This window comes from Sciurus carolinensis, chromosome 8, assembly GCF_902686445.1.
Source record: "Sciurus carolinensis chromosome 8, mSciCar1.2, whole genome shotgun sequence".
Classification (NCBI taxonomy): domain Eukaryota; kingdom Metazoa; phylum Chordata; class Mammalia; order Rodentia; family Sciuridae; genus Sciurus; species Sciurus carolinensis.
Window position 1 is genome coordinate 116029777 of NC_062220.1, and position 23178 is coordinate 116052954.

At 39.8% G+C, this 23178-nt stretch overlaps 1 protein-coding gene across 1 annotated transcript in view; it reads left to right on the top strand.

Moving 5' to 3' along the window:
* Depdc5 (DEP domain containing 5, GATOR1 subcomplex subunit) overlaps positions 1-23178 on the top strand; it is a 145455-nt gene that overhangs the window by 81301 nt on the left and 40976 nt on the right. The window contains 8 exon segments of the mRNA XM_047561008.1: positions 319-484; positions 2892-3010; positions 3423-3590; positions 4255-4474; positions 5910-6037; positions 12920-13025; positions 16194-16212; positions 16215-16258. Coding sequence (XP_047416964.1) covers positions 319-484; positions 2892-3010; positions 3423-3590; positions 4255-4474; positions 5910-6037; positions 12920-13025; positions 16194-16212; positions 16215-16258 — 970 coding nt within the window.

The window sequence follows — 23178 nt, forward strand, 5'->3', positions numbered from 1 at the left end:
CATTTCTTTCAAGTTCTGTTGACATTAATGATTTCTCCTCTTTGAGCTTATATTTTCTATTGCAGTTATTTTGGGCACACTAAATCTGTTCATCTTTGCTAGATTACTCATTTGGGCATTGATTATTTCCGCTTTCTTTTTCCATGCCTTTGAACTGATCATTTCTCCCAAGGCTGGTTTAATCAATTGATAATTTTATGAAATGCCATAGAATGGTTTGTCTGGATAAAGGAAAGGAGATCACGCTATGAACTCCTAAGTGTCACTGCCCAGGACCAAGCTATATATCCATGTGCACAATCATCTGTTTTTTTTCAGGAGGGATGAGGATGGTGTGCAGATGACAGCCCAGCAGGTGTTTGAAGAGTTCATTTGCCAGCGCCTCATGCAGGGTTACCAAATCATAGTGCAGCCCAAGGCACAGAAACCCAACCCTGCTGTCCCACCCCCGTTGAGCAGTAGCCCACTCTATAGTCGAGGTGATGTGCTTGCCTTATATTTTTTGTTTTCAACTAAGTTTGTAGGAGTAGTTTTTTGTGATGGTAGGGAACAGACAAATTTAGGAATCATTTTCAGCCAAAATTTTTCTTTGTCAGTTTTACTTTGAGTAATAAAATTACATTAGGTGCAAATTTATCTTAAACATTTTCTTTATACTCTGCTTTTAATGAAGAAGATATGATCAAGTTTAGAAGTTGTATAGCCTGGCTGGAGAATACCTAGGAATAGCATGCAGCTGCGCTAATACTGAGCTGTCAAAGTATGTAGTGAATTTTCTAAACCTAAAAATGGATATTTTTAGAAGAGTACATGTCATGTTGCAGCTTCTCAGATACTACCTAAGCCAGAAGTTTATACCTGTTCTTTTTTTCCTATATTGGACTCTATTTCTGTTCTTTATTATTGAAGCTTAGTGACTTAAAGCAGGAATGGGTCATCCCTGAGTGACAGAGCTAAGAAGTGACCAAGAATTGGTAACACTAATTGAATAAGGGTCAAACTGTGGAGAGCTCTTCTGATATGAATGTAGCAGAGGGAGTTAACTATGGGTGGTTGGAATTATAAAGCAGTAATCACTTCCTAGAACAATCAGTGAAGTTTCTTAGTCTCTTGCTTCCCTAGTGTTTCTGATTAAATCTCCGTTCCCCTAACTACCCAGTGTCTGACATCAGATCATCTTGGCTCTGTTGATGGTCCTCTGTCTAAAGAATCCAGAAGTTTGGAGTATTGGGTCTTAGTGGTAACCCCAATTCAGGCCCTGTTATTTGTAGATGAAGCTTCGGACTGACTCCCTTTGGATTTTATGTGAAAGCTCCTTGTGACATTTATTGCACACCTTCTATTCCTATTCCAGACCCTATTGAATATTAACATTTTTGAGTGTTAAGACTATTTTGAATTCATCTTTTTATCCTTTATAATGGAAATGACACTGCCTGGAATATAGCTATGTGGGTCAATAATTTTGTGAATTCGTTCATTTATTCATTCAATAATATCTTTAAAGTTTCTACTCAGAGGGGGGTTTTACAACCCAGTGGGGAAAAATGACATTAGTCAAACTAGGATAAAACTACATGTTGTTATAAGCAGGGGTCTGTGAGACTTCTACTTGTGGCCCAATCTAATCTGGAGGGTCAGGGACAACCTCAAGGAAGTGATGTTTGAGCTTAGATCTGATGAGATGCAGGGGTTATTAGGAGAAGTAGGTTGGGAGTGGAAGGTGGGAGTTGAAGGGAAGAACATGCCAGGCAGAGGATTGACATGTGCAAAAGGCCAGTAGTGGAAGTCACCAGAAAGATGACTGGTGTGATGGAGTACAGGGAGTGAACTGGAGGTGTAGCCAGAAATGTCAGGAGACTCAGGCCCCAAGGACTTTGGGGAAGATTTTGTTCTCTAACCCATGAGCAGTGGAATGAATTCACCTGTGTGTTGGCCCCATTTAGGCTGCTACTTTCTGCTGGTTTGATGTCCCTCATGTGTTTGTAATTCTCTTGTGTCCAGAACTGATCCAGGCTGATTCATGGCTAGCTGACCAGATGTTCCTTGCCTGGCTATGCCCTTTTCTGGTTATTTTCTCCTTTGATAAATTTAATCTCTCTTATTTCTATAGTAACAGGAATGGTACCATTTTTATTATAATTATATCATGATTGCCATCAAAAACTTGTGCTGCTCACTTGTCAGATGTTTATTGATAACCAGTTGTGAGCCATGCTCTGTTCCGGTAGAGAACAGAACAGCACTGACCCTTGCCCTTAAATATTAGAGTCTACTGGGGGAGCCAGGCATTAAACTAATAAGCCACAAGTATATACTTAATTATAAAGAGAACTGTGCAGGATAAAAACTTTGTATTATTGGGGTGCGCGTAATTTAGAATGAGATACCAGGGTATCTTGCTAGATGCTCATTAACCTTACCCCATGACACTTCCTGGCAGCCCACAGGGTGTTTGTAGCATGGGTACAGGAATTCCTAGAGTAGTGGAAATGAAAGGGGATAAACTGAGTTGCCTGTCCTCCTGGGGTGAAGACTTTAAATGTCAGGGCATATAGTGTGTGCTTGGGTAGAATGTAGTTCCATTTTTCTTCCATAGAACTTTCCTTAGAGAATGAGGCATTAGCTCAGCATGTGACATCTAGGTGCTTTCAGCAGTATGAACTTCTAATCTGCTGCTAGTTGGTTTGGTAACAGAAACATTTGCCAACTTCTAGACCTTTTTTTTTTTTTTTTTTTAAACCAAGAATTACCTTTTTCCATAAATCTTCCATAAATGAAAGCATTGCTTCTGTTTCTCCTTTTCTGCATCTATATGGATGAAAAGTAATTGCCTGTTGTAGGAGTGAGCCTCAGGCTGTTGGAGGAAGTCTTTTTATTTTTCCTATTAGGCCTTGTGTCCCCGAAACCGCCCTGAGGAGGAGGACCAGTATTGGTTGAGTATGGGCAGAACTTTCCACAAAGTGACACTGAAGGACAAGATGATCACAGTAACTCGATACCTTCCCAAGTGAGTCCTTGGATATTTAAGGTCTTCAGCTACGTGTCCTGGATTATGTCTGATTGTTAAATTGTGTATTGTTCTTAGTTTCAAATAAAGGAGTTGAGTGGTTGGTCTTTTCTTTGGAGTGTTTGTTTTAAAATAACCCTGATATTATTTTAAGTAGTTTAGCTTAACTACTTCTATATTTGATCAGCTTATGTTTAGCATGATTACTGTTGAACCAATTAAAAATAAAGACTGAGAAGAATGAAAAATTTTAAGATCTGGGAAATTTCCATTATAGTCCCCTGGGATGAGTTGGTTCCTGTATTTGAGGGTTGGTTACCAAGTATAGTGCTAAGTGCGTTAGACAGAAAAGAGAGAGAAGAACTGGGAGAAATGATCTTTTGAATGTCTGGGCATGCACTTTATTTTTCAGGTATCCTTATGAATCCACCCAGATCCACTATACCTACAGCCTGTGCCCTTCACACTCAGATTCAGAGTTTGTCTCCTGTTGGGTGGAATTCTCTCATGAGCGACTAGAGGAGTACAAGTGGAATTACTTAGATCAGTATATTTGTTCTGCGGGCTCTGAGGATTTCAGGTCTGAGAGTGTCTTTTCATCTTTGCTACTCGGGTGTATGCATATTTTAATGTTTCTGCCTTTTTTCTCATGACAGATCTTACCTGTTATGTCTTTCAGAAAAAAATGGAAGAATAAAAGCACATTTGCCTGGGTTAAAAATCGTTATGAGATGGATAGGGTGATGGTTACATAACAATGTGGGTGTACCTGTCATTGACATATATATTCAAAATTGGTTGAAATAGTACATTTTGTTATGTATAGTTTACTACAGTTGAAAAAAACAATGCTGGACTTAGCAATGATGTGCCCTTTGGTGCAAGAGTCAATTGCAGATCATGTTCTTAACATTTCTTGACTACCTGACTGGTAACTTTGTGGTATCTCATGTTAACTTTTCACTTTATGCACAATTTGTGGTAATTATGATACGAATCTGCAATTTTGTTGGGTCTGGGTGCACATAACGTTTTGACTTCTTTGGGATTACAGCGATAGCGAATTTTGTAATCTTCCTTCTGAGCTTGTGTCTGAAATGAAGCCACAGTGCTGTACCATCAGATGACAGCACATTCCTGGGGAGATGGACCCTTACACACTATCAGAGATTGTTCACTGGGAGTACTCTGAGTGTCTATAATTTTTCTTACCACTGCCTTATGTTTTCCTTGATCCTTTGTAGCTTAATTGAGTCTCTGAAGTTCTGGAGGACCCGCTTCCTGCTTCTGCCGGCCTGTGTCACAGCCACCAAGCGCATCACAGAGGGGGAGGTCCACTGTGACATCTATGGGGATAGACCCCGTGCAGATGAGGATGAGTGGCAGCTCCTGGATGGCTTTATTCGCTTTGTGGAGGGCTTGAACCGGATCCGCAGGCGGCATCGCTCAGATCGCATGATGCGGGTGAGGGCTCCTGGGGCTCCTTAGGGACTGTACCCGGTGTGGGATATAGGATCTGTCACCTCCTCTCTCTCAGGGGCCTCCCATTGCCAATTCTTTTTTTTTTTTTTGAACCTCATAGCTGCCCAATGTTTATTTTAAATCCCAAACAGTGTGTTGTTATCCATTGTAGGGTGAAGAAGGGGGTTATAGAGTACAGACAGTGATTGGGCAGTGTCCCATGACTTGAGCTATTCTCTCTCTAACTGAGGACATAGCACCTTTATCTGCCCCCGAAGTGGCCCAGTGTTGAACATAGCTGCCTGTGTGATGCAGTGGTGAATTGCTGAGTATAGGCTTTTAGGAGATTAATAGAAACAGTCCTTTCTTGTTTTTTTTTTTTTTTCTTTTTTTTTTTCCTTTCTTATTTTGTATCACTTTAAGAATTTTCAGCACCCTTGTTCCTTCATTTCAATCACACACTGCTCCTCAATGGGAAGACTGAGACTGCTCTGCTCTTACGGGATATGTCTGAGTGCACTTTGCCAATAAGGGGCAGATCTAGGATTCAGCTGTTTTGTTTTGTTTAAATTAACATACAATATAATTGACTTGACTCTGTGTGTGTGTGTGTGTGTGTGTGTGTGTGCACACATATGCACACTTGTACACAATTTACAAATTTTAACAAATGTTTAGATTCAGGCAGTCACAACCATGATCAGGTTACAGAATAATTTCATCCCTTAAAAAATGCTCCATCATGCTACCCTTTTTAGTCATATTCTCCTTCCTGTATCCCTGTCTCCTAACAACCACTGACCTGATGATTCTTTTATCTTTTCCAAATGTCACAAAAATGGAATCATACAATGTGAAACCTTTTGAGGCTGCCTTCTTTCACTTAGCATTATGCTTTGTGATTCATCCAAATTGTTCTGAGAATCAGTAGTTCATTCTTTTTAATTGCCTGGTAGTGTTCCATCATCATGTTTCTAATTTTTTTTTTAACCAAAAACAAGTTTTTTTTTTTTTTTTGCAGTGCTTGGGATTGAACCCAGGGCCTTGTGCTTGTGAGGCAAGCACTGTACCAACTGAGCTATATCCCCAGCCCCAAAACAAAGTTCTTTAATCTTCCTCCCACATTAGCTCCCTTTTGTATGCAGTATCACTTATGATTAGGAACCATTTCTGGAAGACCTTCTATAATGGGAAGAGCTTGGTTTTGAATTGAGGTAACCAAAGTTTGAATTTCAGCTCCAGTGCGATGTGGAATAAAATTACTTAACCTCTCTGAACCTCAGTTTCTTCTGTCATTTCTGAACACCAAGAACAGTATTCTTCTACTGTGTTATTGAGTTCCCAGGGCTTGAAGATGAAGAGACTTATGCTGGTATGTGAGTGATGTCCATTGCAAAAGCCTACTTGAGCCTCACCTCCTCTTCTCTGCTTTAGAAAGGGGACCACCATGAAAGGCTTGCAGATGACTGGGCCCATTTCCACACACTCCCTTGAGTCAACAGGCCCCACTGCTGGGAAGAAAACCTCGGCTCTCTCTGCCTTGCTGGAGATGGAGGCCAGTCAGAAGTAAAGTGCCTGGTTCCAGAGGGAACTCCTCCACCCTGAAAACTCCAAGCATCCAAAATTTTCTGTTTTGAAGATTTCATATAAAATTCTTGATTTTATATGAGTTTTTATATGAAAAATATATGTAACATGATCTATGATTCTGTTATACAGCATAAAAATTATGTAGTGTAGATAAATATAATACAATATAAAGTTATAGATAATGTACATAGTCAACTTTCCTTTTTTATTATTATTATTTTTTTTGAGATAGGGTCTACCACATTGCCCAGGCTGGTCCCAAACTTACACCCCTCCTTCAGTGTGTTTTGCTTTCAGTAGTCCACATTTGTAGATGCCACTACTGACTGCACTTTATTTTATTTTATTTTATTTTTGAGTACTGGGAATTGAACTCAGGGTTATTCAACCACTGAGCCACATCCCCAGCCCTATTTTGTATTTTATTTAGAGACAGCATCTCACTGAGTTGCCTAGCACCTTGCCATTACTGAGGCTGGTCTTGAACTCATGAGCCTTCTGCCTTAGCCTCCAGAGCCACTGGGATTATAGGCATGCACCACCACACCCAGCTTGGCTGCACTGTAGAAAGGGCACATGCCTCTGATTCTCACTCTGGTCTTGTATTTGTCTTGCACTCTCTAGGCATTTGGGACTGTTGCTACAGTTCACAGGACACCAGTTGGACCATACCTTGCTTGGGAGGGAAGGGAGTGTTTCAGGAGGTGGGATTTAATTTGGGTCCCGTAGGCATCAAGACTTTTATACTGAGGGGAGGTGGGACTTGTGGGGAAAAAGACAACATTGCCATGCACAGGTAGAAACTGCCTTGGGCAGGTTTCTCAACCTCATCCTCCACAGCAAGATCAGGTTCTTTTTTTTTTTTTTCCCTTTGGTACCAGGAAATGAACTCAGGGGCACTTAACCACTGAGCCACATCCCCAGCCCAAGATCAGGTTCTGGACTGCGCTTGCCTGCCTCCTGGGCTTATGTTCATTAGAGCACTTGTCAGTGTTCTCCTGAGCACCTCAGAATCTGTTTACTTTTCCTTCCCTCATATGACTGCTTTGAGGGCAGAGGTTGTGAATCTTCCCAGGACATAGTAGGTATGCAATGGATATTTATGGAATAATGGAAGATATGATGCTGAACATCTTTCTGTATATATGTGGGGCAAATGTATTAGGGAAGCCTGGACATTTTCTTTTGGGTGTGAGGGCTGGTATTGGGTATTGTGTCCAGCAGGAGACAGCACACAATTAGACTTTCAGAAAGCAACAGAGAATGGTGAGAGAGCATGTGGTATGCTGGGAGGTGCAATTGAAAGGATAGCATGAGAAACTGGATGCATTGCATCTTTATGTGGTCTCATACCAGGAGGAATCCTTTGAAAATTATTTTATTTTTGCAGTGCTGAGGATTGAATCCAGGGCCTTGCACATGCAAGGCAAGTGCTGTACCACTGAGCTAAACCCCCAACCTGAAAAATTTTTAATAAATAAATCCTGCTTTATTCATCACTAGGCTGCAATGATCATCAGCTCATGGCCAGTCTTGTTCATTTATATTCCACTTGTATTCACCTTTTATTTTTTTTCTCAAATGTTAGACATTACTACTCATCTGTATTATTTCAGAATATTTCTCTGAAAGATATGTCTTTTTTAAAAATACAAACTATAATAGTATAATTTACCTAAAAATTAAGATTTTTGTTTCTGTTTTTGTTTTTGTTACCAGGGATTGACCCAGAGGTGCTTAACCACTGAGTCGTATCCCCAGGCCTTTTTTTATTTTAAGATAGGGTCTTAATAAATTGCTTAGGGCCTCACTAAGTTGCTGAGGCTGACTTCGAACTTGATCGTCCTGCCTTAGGCTCCCAAGTTGCTGGGGTTATAGGCGTACATTACCATTCCTGACTTTTACAGTTCTTTAATATCATAAAATATCTAGTCTGTATCTTTGGTAGAAGTGGTTTTTTCAGAGATGAGTCTGGGTATAGGAATGCTTGGCAGGTGGGTGCCAGGAGACAGCGGCTAGTTGGATGAAGTGGAAAGAGTGGGATATGCAAGAGAGGAGAGGAACCCTGTTGGTTGTCCAGAAGATGGTAATGAGAGAAGGAAATCGGGTAGGTTGGGCCCATTACTGAAAGTTCTGGGTCCTCTTCCAAATTAACTGACCCAGGAAAGATCCTACAACTTTGCCTGGCAGCTTCTCCCTATAACATCTTAGACTTTTCCCATTATAAAGAGAATAAGAACCGTATGTTACTGGCAAGGTTGTGAAGCTGTAGGGTGTGAAATGGGGGAGGTATATTATTTTATTTTTTCAGTGAGTCATCACTGAGTATGCACCAAGAGCCTCTTTGACTCAGACTAGGAGAAGAATGCTACCTTGGGGCAGTAGCATTCCCTCGTGTGAAGGGTGAGATTCAGTTAATCCCATGGCAGGAGGCAGGACAAAGAGATCTGAGAGTTATTCCTTGCCCCCAGATGACTGCTTCTGGGGGATATGCTATGTTTTCTTAAAAATGACATAGATTAGAACCAAACTTTTTTATATAACATTTGTTCACACAACATTTTTTTAAAGTTGTAGGTGGACAAATACCTGTTTTATTTATATTATGTGGTATTGAGGATCAAACCCAGTGCCTCACGTGTACGCTACTGCTTGAGCCACAACCCAGCCCCATGCAGCATTTCTTTAATGTGTTTTTCTTTTTCTTCTGTTGCAACAAGCAGATTCAATTGTATTTATTATGAAAAACAATGTTATAGCAGCATGCAAACAACTTTAAAATTTTTCATCTATATTTCTGTCATGTTACTGTAACATAACTATGTTTATTTCTTTCTCTTTCTTTCTCTTTCTTTCTTTCTTTCTTTCTTTCTTTCTTTCTTTCTCTCTTTCTCTCTTTCTCTCTTTCTTTCTTCTTTTTTCTTTTTCTTGTTATACTGGAGATTGAACCCAGGGGTGCTATACCCCTGACATATATTATCCCTAATCATTTAGAAAAAAAAAATCATTTTATTTATTTATTTATTGCAAACAAATGGGATACATGTTCTTTCTGTTTGTACATGGAGTAATAGCATACCATTTGTGTAATCATACATTTACATAGGATAATGGTGTTTGATTCATTCTGTTATTTTTTCCTTCCCCGCCCCTTGCCACCCCTCTTTTCCCTCTATACAGTCCCTCCTTCCTCCATTCTTGCCTCCCTCCCACCCCCCATTATGTATCATCATCCGCTTATCAGCGAGATCTTTCAAAAAATTATTTTGATAGTGTCTTGCTAGGTTGCCCAGACCAGCCTCAAACTTGGGATCTTTCAGCCTCAGTCTTCTGAGTAGCTAGAATTGCAGGCATGTGCCCCCATTCATAGGTTGTCTTCATTTCTTCAGTTGCTTCCAGTTTTTATCTGTAGTCACAGACTGTCAGTCTGTCATGGAAGGGCAGATGTCTCTGAAGTCTTCGGTCTTTCCTGATTAACAGCAGTGTAACCAACTTAAGTAACAGGTATTGGCCAGTAGGCTCCTCTGCTTTGATTAGAATAGTATAGCTTGATGACAGCCAAGTTGGGGGAGGGGGACACAGACAGACAGACACTCAAAACAGATGGGATGTTCTCAGCCTATCCAGCGTGCCTCTTATGTGTGCTTGTTGCTTGGGTTCCATGCTGAAAGCAGACCAACCATGTGTTATACTGTCTACCTACAAAGCATGTGAAGGGCATCTCTGTACTTTGACTTTCCTGCTTCTGTGTAGGCTGTCTTTCTCCCCATCTTTTCAGGCCCATCTAACACATATGACACTGTATCTGTGTAGGCTTGTCTGCCTACCTTTTGTCAGAATGCACTGTGTGCTTGTATATCTTCTCATATGTGTACCTTGCTGCTCCTCATTTTGTGACAGTCTTCTCCCTGAATTATTAGACAAGCCTCTAAGGTCAAGGACAGGGTCTTTCTGATGTCTGAATCTCTTGATTCCTAGTCTGTGGGTCAGCACATGGAAAGCAATTCAGTCAGTGTAGATAGTTATGTGTATCATACAGTGTATCTGGAGGGGTAATGGGAGTAACTGAGGCTTCTTGCCACAGCTTTCTCAGTTACGGCCCATGGCTGTCCCCTTACGGAAGTACCAAAGAATATCATGCTATGCATTTGTGTTTATGTTTTAGGAAAACATACTGCACAGTGTAGAAAGAGACAGACATTCAGTGTTATATCAGTGGTTGAGGGAGAAAGCATGTATTCTGCTTTTCCCCTGTTAATTATACCTCAGAGTTACCAAGTATTTGGTATAGAGTTTCTCTTTTAATATTTCCAGCCAATAAAGAGAAAAGGAATGACAGAATATCATTATGTGTAGTTTCTAAAGAATTAATGAATCTAGCAAAGATCTTCAGTGGTAGCTAATACCACCAGAGAGAGGCAGCCAAACCCCATGGCCTCCTGATAGAAGTGTACAGTTCCACTTGGGAAGCATTCTTGCCCAAAATTGGGCCTACCTCTGCCCAAACCTCTAGGTACAACTTCTAGTTCTCAGGAAGTACAGGGCACAGGGAAATATGTTTAGCAATAATGAAATGAGATCAGCACATTTAGACCGTACATTTGCAGGACAGATGAACTACTTTCTTCAATAAATTAATTGCAAGAAGGGATGAAGTGGAGCTTATACCTTAGAAGAGGCTTAAGGGACATAACTAATCATAAAGTAGGGACCTTAGAATTTTGTTTTGAATCAAAACTAACTGTTAAGGTTTTTATGAGATAGTTGGGGAAGTTGATATTATAAAATTATAAAAAAATTTTAATTGGGGCTGTGTTTTTTAAAAGCTATTCCTTTTAGAAACAATGCAATGTTTATTGAAAAATAATACCATATGTGAGTTTTGCTTCAAATGATTTGGTGTGGGAAGGTAGGAGATATATGAAACAAGACTGGCTCTAAGTGTATCATTTTGGTGGCTGGATATGTAAGGATTTCTTATATTCTTTACTTTTGTATAGTTTGAGTTTTTCTATAATAAAGTAGTTTAAAAGAGAGAGTGCATCTGGTTACTGTGGAGACAGATTTTAATTACTGGTGTCAGATTACTTTGTGATTGGTACACAAATCAGAATTTGGGCTGGGGGATGTAGTTCAGTGATAGGACTTTGCCTAGCATGAGTGAAGTCCTGGATTCTATCCTCAGGACCACACACAGAGAAAAAAATCAGAATTTTGAGATGAAAGTATTTTAGGTTGGTTCCTGGGGAGAGCAGACCAGTGGAAATTTAGCATTTAGGCTGTTTATTAAGAAAAGTCCATGGATTCAGTACCTTTGGGAGGGAGTGGGAAGAAACAAGAATGGGTATACTGATCTGCAGTATCTAGTGACAGCCTTGGGTGACCTGTGTTAACACTGGATCTGGCATAGCCTTCTGAGATGAGCCAGGTTGGGGGCAAAATTATCAGGCCTCACATACACATACACACCACACTCATGCTGTCTCACACACACTGATCATTAATTGACTGTGACAGCCTAGAGGGTGGGGAGCTCAGAGGAGGCTTGCTCTGCAGCTGGAGCTGTCCCTTAATGCACTGACTGCTGAGCTACTTGGACAGTGCTTCTAGATGTTCAGGCAACAAGGCCATAGTGGTGGGATCTGGGTGGCGACTCACAGTGTTCTCTGCAACAGTGTAGTTGATAGTCCACATCTGTTGGCACTGTATTTGAGGATTCCACCAACCATGGATTGAAAACATTTTGAAAAAAATTTGCATCTGTGCCAAAATGTATAGACTTTTTTCTAGTTATTATTCTCTAAACAATACTGTGTAACAACTATTTGCATATCATTACTTTGTGTTAGATATTATCAGTAATATAGAAATGGTTTAAAGTATTTGGGAAAAAGTTCATGGTTCTATTTAAATACTGTACTATTGTATATAAAGGATTTGAGCATACATAGGTTTTCGTGTCTATAGTGGGGTACTAGAACTGATGCCCAGCAGATACTGATGTGAATTCTACATATATTACAATAATAATGAAGCATTTAAAAGTATAATATGAACCTTCTGAATCTTACCTAGTAAAAATACAGTGATATATTAGAACAAAGTAATTTAAGCTAAAATAGGTCACAGTTAATTTTAGTATGGAAAAGGATTGAAAATGAACATGAAGGTATGAATTCATGTACATCAGAACTGAGATAGGATGAAATGACATAAGAAAACCATGCTTGTCTTGTTCATGAGATAATGTCTGTTAGATTTGGGTGCATATTTTGAGGGGAAATGGGTATTATGTTTGAAGGATAACATAACTTCCTTCAAAATATGTGGAGTTAACACATTCTCCCTTTTTAATTTGTGCCTTATATGAATGAAGCCCTAATTTTCAAAATGTGCTTTTGCTGGTATTTTTAAAGAAAACTTGAGAAAAAGTCTTCCCAGAGGGCTAAAAAAATGGTGATCAATTTCAGGAAGTAGGGGCCATTAGTTGCCCTTTAAAAGTAATACATAAGCTTTTATTTAAATCAATATTTTGCTCTCTTTCCCTGACTGGCCTCAAATTCCTGGGCTCAGGTGATCCTCTTGCCTCGGTCTCTGAGTAGCTGGGACTATAGGCATGTACCACCACACCCAACCCAGAATGCTTTTTAAATTGTGTTGTTTTCTGATTTATTATGAGGGACTGGTGACTGTTCAGGACAGTTTCACGAAGTTAAGTGTACCAGGTAGGGCCTGAAGGAGAAATGAGGCAGAAGTGCATGTGTGTTTTGAAGATACCAGTAACAGCAGTCTTCATTTTGGCTAATGTGGTTCCTTCTCTACGAAAGCTGCAGTCATGTGTTTTTTTCCTCCTTTTAGGTGCCTGGGAGAACAGCAGGCAGCTCTGCACAGTGGAAAAAGCTCTACCCAATCAGCTGAAAGCAGTGTTGCCATGACTCCCACCTATGTGGACAGCCCACGAAAGGTAAAGGAGGCCACTCAAGTGGGAAACTGCTGAGTGCTTGCAGAGACCCAGTGTGTAGGGTAGAATGGATAGCCTCAATCCAGGATCGAATATGCTAAACTTTGGATGAATCCTACCCCATACTCTTTTAAGGTTCTATACTTTTACTACCTTTATTAATGAACTTTTCTATTCAAGTTGTAAGAAAGATAAATTCTAGTAAGTGCAGTTATAAAACAAAGTCAAACAACTCTGTTGGTCCAGTCCTGAGATCTGACTTGAGCTTTGAAATTCACCATCTGGGTTTACTTTAGCATCATTGTTAGTTTTCCTAGACAGGAGTACAATGCTTCTGAAGAACCTTCCACAAGATCTCACTGTTCTTTGATAATGGAATTACTATCAGTTTTCTTAGACTCCTGAAAAATGTAGTGAGACAGAAGCATTCTGGAGAGGGAACAAAAATTAAAATCCAGATACTTTAGGCCTCTATAAGGAGTAGCAAATATAGAAGGGCAGAAAACTTGTAGGTGAGACTTTTTATCTTTTAAGACCAATAAATACACTTGACTCTGTCATCTTCATCTCCTGAGAAATTCAAAATCTGAGATTATTCTGCTGTACTAGGGTGAGCTGAATGTACATTCTCTTATCTGGGAGATGAAAGAGATTCAGTGAATTTATTTTATCTTTCTAGGCTATCAGATTTTATTTCCATGTCATAAAAGTTTTCCGTGTCATTCAATATTTTTCAAGTATGATTTTTTCCCCAGTACCAAGAATCAGGTACTCTACCACTGAGTTAAAACCCCAGCCTCAAAAGCATGATTTTTATAGTAGCTATGGACTGGGATATAGCCTACTGGCAGAGTAGGTAGTTATGTAGTTAGTATGCACAAGGCCCTGGGTTTGATTCCCCAGTACCACATACACAAAAAAGCCTTATAGCTGGGCATGGTGGTGCATGCCTGTAATCCCAGCAGCTTGGAAGACTGAGGCAGGAGGATTGCAAGTTCGAGGCCAGCCTCAGCAACTTAGTAAGGCCCTAAGCAACTTAGTGATACCCTGTCTCAAAATAAAAATAAAGAGGGCTGTGACTCAATGGTTGAGTGGCCCTGGTACTTAACCTGGTATGAAAAAAGAAAAGAGCCGTATAATATTTAATCATAGGAATAGAACTTCATTTAGACTTTTTAAAGTAAAATTATAGATGATTTCTAATTTTAAGATAAATTTTGTAATTATTCTATACATTATAATCTGTGGTGCATCACAATTATAAATAATGTTACAGTGAAGTTCCTTACAATAATTATTTGACCATATCTCTGGTTATTTCCTTAGCATAAGTTACTAGAATTAAAATTAGAATTACGCTACCTAAATTACTCAGATGAAGTGATTAAAATATGAGACAAAAATTCTCTCTGAGGTATAGGTAAGTTTTAGTCTGTATAGACCAGTGGCCAGCAAACATAAATATATACTTTAGGCTTTGAGGACCAAGAAACAAAACAAAAGGCTATTGTATAAGTACTTATATAACCATTTAATATTGTAAAAGCAGTTTATCTGCTTATCTACTTATCTCAGACCGTATAAAGACAGTGACTGGCCAGATTTGGACTGTAAGCTATAGTTTGCTGACCCCTACTCTAGTGAGTAACTTTAGGTTCCAAGGAGAATGGTGTGCAAAGAAAGTTTTATTGGCCAAGAAAAAGTTTTTTCACCTGTTCTTTATCATGGGTACATAAATCTTAGCATCATTAGCACCTCTGCTGATATATGTTCTGGCAGAGGGGTTAGGAATGGAATAATGAGGTACAGAAGTCCCCTGTGTGCTGCCCACCAGCTTTTTAAATTTTTTTAATATTTGTTTATTGCCATCTTTGAGAATTTTAAACAGTGCCAAGGATAAAATAGAGAAATTATAGGATCAAAAACATTAAGATTAAAATGCACCAAACACCAAATGATTAGTTGCTATTTACAACGCTTTCCTGATCTTCCAGTTGAACACTTCCAGTTGAATAGTGACAGGAACTGTAAAGACTCCTAAGTTTAGAGAAGGGGAAGGAAAACTGTGAAATGTCCTGCTGATATACGCAGAAATTCTCAGCCATGTCACCAAGTAGCACCTTGTGTGACTTCATGGGCAGGGCCTGCCTGTACTTTTCCACAACTTCAACTTTCCAAGGTTTGTTACTTGAGTTTCCAGTGGCTAATGGGAAGTAGCAACAATGTTGATAAAAAGAACATTCGGAAATTTCAATTCTACATTTTATGCTGAAGAAAAGTTGTAGGAAAGCAGAGACATTGATCAGGTACCACTTCTGAATTTCAGTTGTAATTGACATAAAAAGTATAAAGATTTTGAAGGGACAGAGGTTATTTAGAAAATCTCTTGTGTCATTTTTGTTTTAAATACATGACCATTTTCACCCCATATGATTAGACTTGGGGTAGAGAGCTTCAGAAAACCCCTCAAGTGAGTGCTTGTGTATCTGACCTTCTGTGTCTCAGCTTCTTGATGATTACACAACCAGTGGAGGAGAAGGTATGGCTGCTTCTGTACTGCTATGTGCTCAGAAGATTAATAGAGACTTCTTCCTGCATTGAATCCTCTTCTCCCCTCTGGCTGCCATGTTCAATAACAGGCAGAAGAAACCTCATATCTCAGTTTCTTGTCACCCAGCCAGGCGGGAGGCCAGGATGTTGCCACTGTAGCCTTTGCCCTGCCAATTCCCCAAAGCTGTGGCCTTCCCTCTTCCTTGCCATAGGTCTGAAGGAATTTCAGAGCTATGTGGGAGGGCAAAAGCATCCAAGCCACACTCTTGGCAGACCTGAGGGAGCTTGGACACACCTTCTAACCCAGGTGCTTTCTCCCACACAGATGGGATATTCTGTCCAGGAAGGTGTGGGTTCCTGCTCATACTTTGCATGTGGATATTATCTTTCTGGGTGGCTCTCTCTCCTTCTCTCTCTCTCCTTTTTTAAATTTTTTTATTTCCCCCCCATTTCTTTCATGGGTCCTTGTTTCTCTCCTTCCCTTCTTGTTTTTATTTTTATTTTTTGTGTTTCATCTCCCTTTTCCTCCCTCGATGGTTAACCACTGGTACACACTCCATTTCTTCACTCTCTTGCGCCTGCTGCTGCTGCTGCTGCTGCTTCCTCCTCCTCTGACTTCAGGACGGGGCCTTCTTTATGGAGTTGTCCGCAGCCCACGCACAGCATCGTCTGCCTTCTACCCTCAGGTTAGTTAAGCTCCAGGGTTCTGCAGCCCTCGCATGCCAGCCCATCAGAAGAAGCCATAAGCTAGCTTTCTGTTTAGCTCCGAGCAGATGAAAATTGGCTGAATCTGAGTTTGAGTGTCAGTCAAAATTGAATTTGATCTCTGAGATATCATCCCTTCTGTGGTGTTTGTAATGATGCAGGGGAATGGAAGAGATTCATGCGAGAGGACAAGTGATCCCATTGGTGTTGAGTCAAGTTTTTCTCATTGCTGCCTGACATCACATGAGTGTTATGAATTGTCATCACATTGCATTATCTTCCCTTTTAACTTTTATAAGCAACATTAAATATGTACACTTAGCTGGGTGTGGTGGTCCTGCCTATAATCCCAGCTACTGGGGAGGTTGAGGCAGGAATTTCCCAAATTCGAGGCCAGCCTGGGTAACTTAGCAATGACCCTGTCTCAAAATAAAAGTTAGAGGGCTAAGGACCTCTTACCTACAGTCAGTGGTAATGGATTCAATACCCATTAAAAAGAAGAAAAAGAAATTTGCATACTTAAGAACTGAACATTTATTATTTTTCTCCTAGTACCAGATGGATTTATACTGTGTGGCAGGCAGTGGTGAATAAGCCAACATTTACAAATATGGTACTGTGTTTATAGGCTAATGGTGTGTGACCCTGGGCAGCTTGCCTACCCTCTGAGCTTCACTAACTCATTTGTCAATTAAAGGTTTTGGACCATATCTTGAAGGGCCTTCAAGACCTTAAAATTCTTCACTTGCTATAAGTATTAATTCATCTCACAACATAACCTAAAAGTTAAGAAAAAGTTTTATCTGAATTTTGGAAATGGAGAAATTATGAGATAAGAAGTTGCTTTATACAGCATAGGGCAGAACTGAGATTTAAATACAGGACCCATAGCCTTGACTCCAGACCTGCTCTATAATTAGCAATACCAATTACTGTTTTAATAGGTCCTTGGTGAGGAGAAATAGTGTTCTTTCCTTTATCAAGGCCTCTAAGTAGTATAGGAAATTGACTTAGTTATAGAAAATCTGAGAATAAACAGGGTTCATGCAGAATGAGGCCGGGTAAAGAGGATGGAACTTGGGAGGTTTGTATTCCTTATTTAGTAGAAGTCAAAACCAGCATTTATTATGTACCTACTCCGTTCGTGCTTTGCAAACATAATCTTCAAAAACAACCTGTAAGGTTCAGGTATTATCACCCTGTCTTCCAGATGCAAACACCAAAACTTAAAGAAGTTAGCTGGTCATATAGCACTCACCTAGTGAGTGACTGGAGCCTCTTCACTGTGCTGGGAGAGTAGGGATTTGGTAAACATTGGAGTTTCCCCTTTCTTAGGAGATCAGGTATTGCCATGCCTGTTTGTATAGGTCTTCAGATGTCTGCATCCACCTGTTCCCATGAGCAAATTATGACCCAGAGCAAACTATCTCAGGACCGCTATGTCCTAATCTAAACATCTCTCATGTCTGAGTGTGGGAGGCACCCTATATTTTTGGTTTAAAACAGTCTTAGATCAATCCATATAGCTTTTTACCAAGACACTCCCTTGTGAGCAATTTTGGACTTAGATTAGAATTTAACATAATAAAAACCAACAGGGCTGCAAGAGAGTCATTTAATAAATCCTACAATATAATAATCCACATGCTTCATCTGGTGGAATTCACCTGTAGGACAAAAGTGGATGATTTTCCACAACTGAGAATAGCACATAAAGATACAGATTTTGGAAGAAACACATAAACAAAGTTTATATTGTCCACTAGGTGTGTTGTTAAAAAAGAATGTGTACATTGTTAACAAAATTAACTCACAGGTAGTAAGGGAGCTCCCTACATATATACAAAATTAAACTGTACTTTTTTTTCTTTCTTATGTTCACTTTTCTTTGTCTATTTTTGGTATAGGAATTGGACCCAGGGGCACTCTATAACTGAGCTACATCCCTGGCCCTTTTCACTTTTTATTTTGAGACAGGATCTCACTAAGTTGCCAACTGGCTTTGAACTTGTGATCCTCAGCCTCCTGAATTGCTGGGATTACAGGCCTGCCCCATGACAACTGGCTATTTATTATTATTTATTGTGGTAAAATATACATAATATGGAATTTGTTTCCTGTATTTTCTCACGTGTATCATACCTTTGGAGAGAGGGACTTGTGGAATGAGATGGTTGCTTTTACATCTTGGCTGCAGTGCTACACCAGGGAGTTGCTATGCACAGTGATTAAGCATCTGAACACCAGTTTCCTCCTTTGTGAAAGGAATTAAAAGTAATTTTCTTGTAGGGTCCTTTTGAGTGTTAGAAATAATATATACTTTCCAACAAATTGGATGAGATCATAAGGAGCCTATTTCTGATGATAGTGCAATTAAGTTACATGTAGAACGACATACTGATAACTTAGAAACCCTCATGTATTTGGAAATAAATAACAAACTTTTTTTTTTTTTTTTTGGCACCAGGGATGAAACAAGGTGCACTTAACCACCAAGCCACATCTCCAGCTCATTTTATTTTTTATTTTTGAGACAGTCTCCTTATGTTGCTTAGGGCCTTACTAAATTGCTGAGGCTGTCTTTGAACTCTGAATCCTAGTGCCTCAGCCTCCTGAGCCCCTGGGATGAAGGACTGTGCCACCATGTTTGGCAAAGTAACACACTTTTTATTTTTTAATATATATTTTTTAATTGTGGATGGGCACAATATCTTTAATTTTTTATTTATTTTTATGTGGTGCTGAGGATCAAATCCAGTGCCTCACACATGCAAGGCAAGTGCTCTACCACTGAGCCAGAGCCCTGACCCACACTTCTAATTAATGTGGCAGGAATGATATAAATACCTAACATGGAGCTGAGTATGTGATGGTAGGCAGTTAATACTAGGTATGATTAGGGTTAGTATAGTCATGTTTATATAGCAATCTACAGATTCAGCCAACTGTGTGTCAAAATATTCAGGAAAAAATGCATGTATACTTTACATGTACAAACTTTTTTATTGTCATCATTATTCCTTAAGCAGTACAGGACTGAGATGTAATTCTGTAGTAACGTACTTGCCTTGCGTGCATGAAGGCTTAGGTTTGATCCCCAGTTATAAAAAGAACAAAACCCAAAACAAAACAAAAGCTAAAAAACAAAAACAAAAACAAAAACCCCTAAGCAATAGAGTATAACAACTATTGCATAGCACTTGTACTGTATTAGGCATTATACATAATCTAGAGATGATTTAAAGTATACATGTGTGCAGGTTATATGTAAATAATATGCCATTTTTTTTACATAAAGGACTTTAATATCCATTGAGTTTGAGTTTTGCTTTTTTTTTAAATTGGGGATTGAATCCAGGGGTACACTGAACTACATCTTCAGTTCTTCTGTTTTTTATTTTGGTCTCAAAACAGGGTATTGTCAAGTTTCTGAAGGTCTGCTAAGTTATTGAGGCTGCCCTTGAACTTGCCTCCTATCTTAGCTTCCTGAGTAGCTGGCATTATGGGCATGTGCCACCTTATCTAGTATCCATGGATTTTTTGTATCCTGGGGTTCCTGGTGTCCTGGTGCCAGTCCCCTGCAGATACTGAGGGTTGATTGTTACTATGTCACTAGATTATAATGTGAATTCGATGCATCTCTGCCTATTAGGGACTACTCCTTTCTGCTTCTTCTTTCCACCCTGATCCAGGACCAGAAAATATGGAGTGTGTAGTGAACCCCTTAAAAGAAAGGAGCTACATATTAAAAGACAATCAGTTTTTAGGCTATGGTGTCAAGCTGCCTGTCACTCCATGGACTGGTGGTGAACTCTTTGCCAACTGTGCTAACCTCTCCCAACCTTGGGTTTTCATCTGTAGAATGGGACTAATAATTTTGCTCTTTTTATAGGGTTGCTGTGAGAGTAAAATGAGATGAAGCATCTCTGTGGTTAGCTCAGACCTGGCTCACAGTCATTCTTTATAGTGTATCTTTATATGGGTGAGGGAGTCTGGAGTGGGAGGGAGCACAGGAATACAAATCAGTGAATGAGCTTAAACTGAGCCAGTCAGCAATTTCTCATGAGTGTGTATGTAAAAATGGGCTTTGACTAGGTGACCTCTTCCACCCTTGTAGCTCTGTGATGGACCCTGCTGGACATTGGAATGTCAAATCCACCAGTTCTTGCTGGGTTGCAGAGGTGATGCCATGGTTTTTGTCCCTCAGAGCAGCTCTTCACTGAGAAGGAATTCTGCTTGCTAAGCTGTGGGGAGGGGCTATCACTGCAGTCCAACTTTACTAAGGGAAAATAATACCTGTGAAATTAAAGCTGACAGTAGTAATAGAAGGTTCCAAGTAAGAGTTGTGTGCCAGACTTGGGAAATGGTCGCTTGTGCTATCAGTTAATCATTTTGACAATGATGAATGTGTCACTCTTGGTTTGATAACTAGAACAGTTATACAGTTTTCCTGTCTATATCCTGTTCTCATTGATTTTTATCATTACAAACTTAATTAAATGTAAGAATTTGGTCAGGGAACTTTTCATAGTAGTCAGTTGAGCTATAGCTCAGAGCCTAAAGGGACGTGGCGATCAAGAGAGGCCCCTGCCACATGAGACCCTTAGGGCATCTTAGCTTCCCTGATTCCTTGATCCCCAGCAGATACTCTCTCTCATAAGGAGGCTTGGGTCTCAGAAGCCCAGCCCAGCATGGACAGGTTGGATTTACATGGTAAAGTTTCTGGAGTCATCACTTTGTTCAGTTACTTCCATCCCATGGACACCCTCCTCCCAATGCACCCCTGCAGCAGCCTCCTGTGTGGTCTTCAGCTGCCATCCAGACCCTCTCCAGTCCGTTTTCTACCCTTCCTCCAGGTCACTCTCTGAAATGAATTCTGATTACATCATCTCTCACTAACCCTTTCCAAACCTTTCTTTTCTTTAGGATAAAGGTTGAAATCTTCATTATGATGAGAAAGGTCCTGCATAATTGGGGCCTCAACTTTCTAGTCTTATTTTCTGCTTCATTTGCATCCTCACTCTTATACTCCAGTGACCTGTAAGCACCATATTTCCTGCCATGTGCTGTCCCTGACTATGTCTGATTGATTCTTTCTTGATCCAGATCCCACATCAGGCACTTGAATATTTCTTTTTTTAGCATCTCATTTCACACAGTTCCACTTTGCATTTGTATGACTGGAATTTTGTAAATACCTTCCACACAAGACTAAGCTCCAAGGGGGCAGCTATCATGTCTGTTTTGTCCACTGTTGATTTATCAGCTCCTAATCCAGTTCCTGTCTCATAGGAGGTGTTCAGGAAATATTGCCTCTGAGGTACGGGTGGGGAAGACAGACACAGAAAAAAGTGGGGCCCTTTTTATTTAAATAATGGGGCACCCTATTTTTCCCATTGAAAATTTATAACAAACTCTGAAATCCAAGTCAGATGTGGAACCCTTGTGGTTTAAGTATGTAGGAGGAGAGATCTGAGATGACACATAGCCCACAGAGAGTGCACCCCTATGATGGCCCCAGAGATGCTGGATTCTGTAGAGTGCACTTTGGGGCCACGTCGTGTTAGGGTAGCCGTTTTTAATGTGTTCATGGGATCATGGAGATACTTTTTTGGAGAGTCTTAAGATTGTGATGTGTCCAAAAGTGTCTTTGCTCAGTGTTCTTTCTTCAGAGTCATGAATGAATAGAAGGCTTATATCTCCAAGGGACTCAATCCCTCCTGAGGATCTCTGAGACCTACTAACCACTTTGCCCTAACTTAAAACCTTCCACTATTAGCCAGGCTCTTACCTGAAGTCTTTGTGCTAGGCTTCTGCAAAGGATTAGGATGTTCAAATGTCCCCAAAATGTATTTGACCTTGCTGTGGTTTTTATGTATGTCTGTATGTATTTATTTAATTTGAATTGATTGGAAATACTTAAAAATCATGAGAGTTCATTAAAAAATCCAAGTTTCTGTCTTGTGTGTAAATATGCTAGACACTAAGTCTGGGTTCCTACCTAGCAAAAATCACATGGCTACCAAGCAGCCTGCAGCCCTTCCTTTTTTAAAAAACTTGTACTCAGCCCTAATCACAGTAGTGCCTGCCTGCTACTTGAGAGGCAGAGGCAGGAGGATTCCAAATTCAAGGCCAGCCTGCCAGCTTAGTGAGACTCTGTCTCACAATATAATTAAACAAAGAGCTGGGAATGTAACTCAGTGGTAAAACCTTAACATACAGGAGGCCTTAGGTTCAATCCCCAGTATCACAAAAAGAAAGAAACAAGAAAAACAACAACAAATGACAACCCCAAACCTCCAAAACTCAGCCAGATGTGCATCAATATAAGTTATATTATTTTTTTGGTTCTGGGGATTGAACCTAGGGCCTTGTGCATGCTAGGCAAGTGCTCTACTACTGAACAGTATCTCTAGCCCCATACACATTTTTTTCTTTGCAATCTTTGCTTTGGACCAGTGCTGTCCAATTCAGATTTCTACAATGATGGAAATGTTGTATATTTGTGCTGTCCAACATAGCCCCTACTCATATACAGCTATTGAGCTCCTTGCAGTGTGGCTAATATGATCGAGGAACTGAAAGTTAATTTAATTTTTGTTTAATTTATATTTAAAGAGCCACATTTAGCTAGTAACTTCTGTATTACAATGGTCCAATTCCAGATGTTAAAAATGTTATATCAAAAAATTACTTGATTATACTATAATTCACGCTTCTACATGCTTTTTCTCTTTATTTGGTTTTCTCATGTATTTATTCTATCTTATTATATGTTTGTTTATGGATTTATGGTAGCCTCATGTTTTGTGAAGTGATGTAAGATATAAAAATATAAATAACTATTCATTAAGAGGGTTTAGGATGGATATGTGGAGAAGGAGGCAGTAACCTGCAGAGA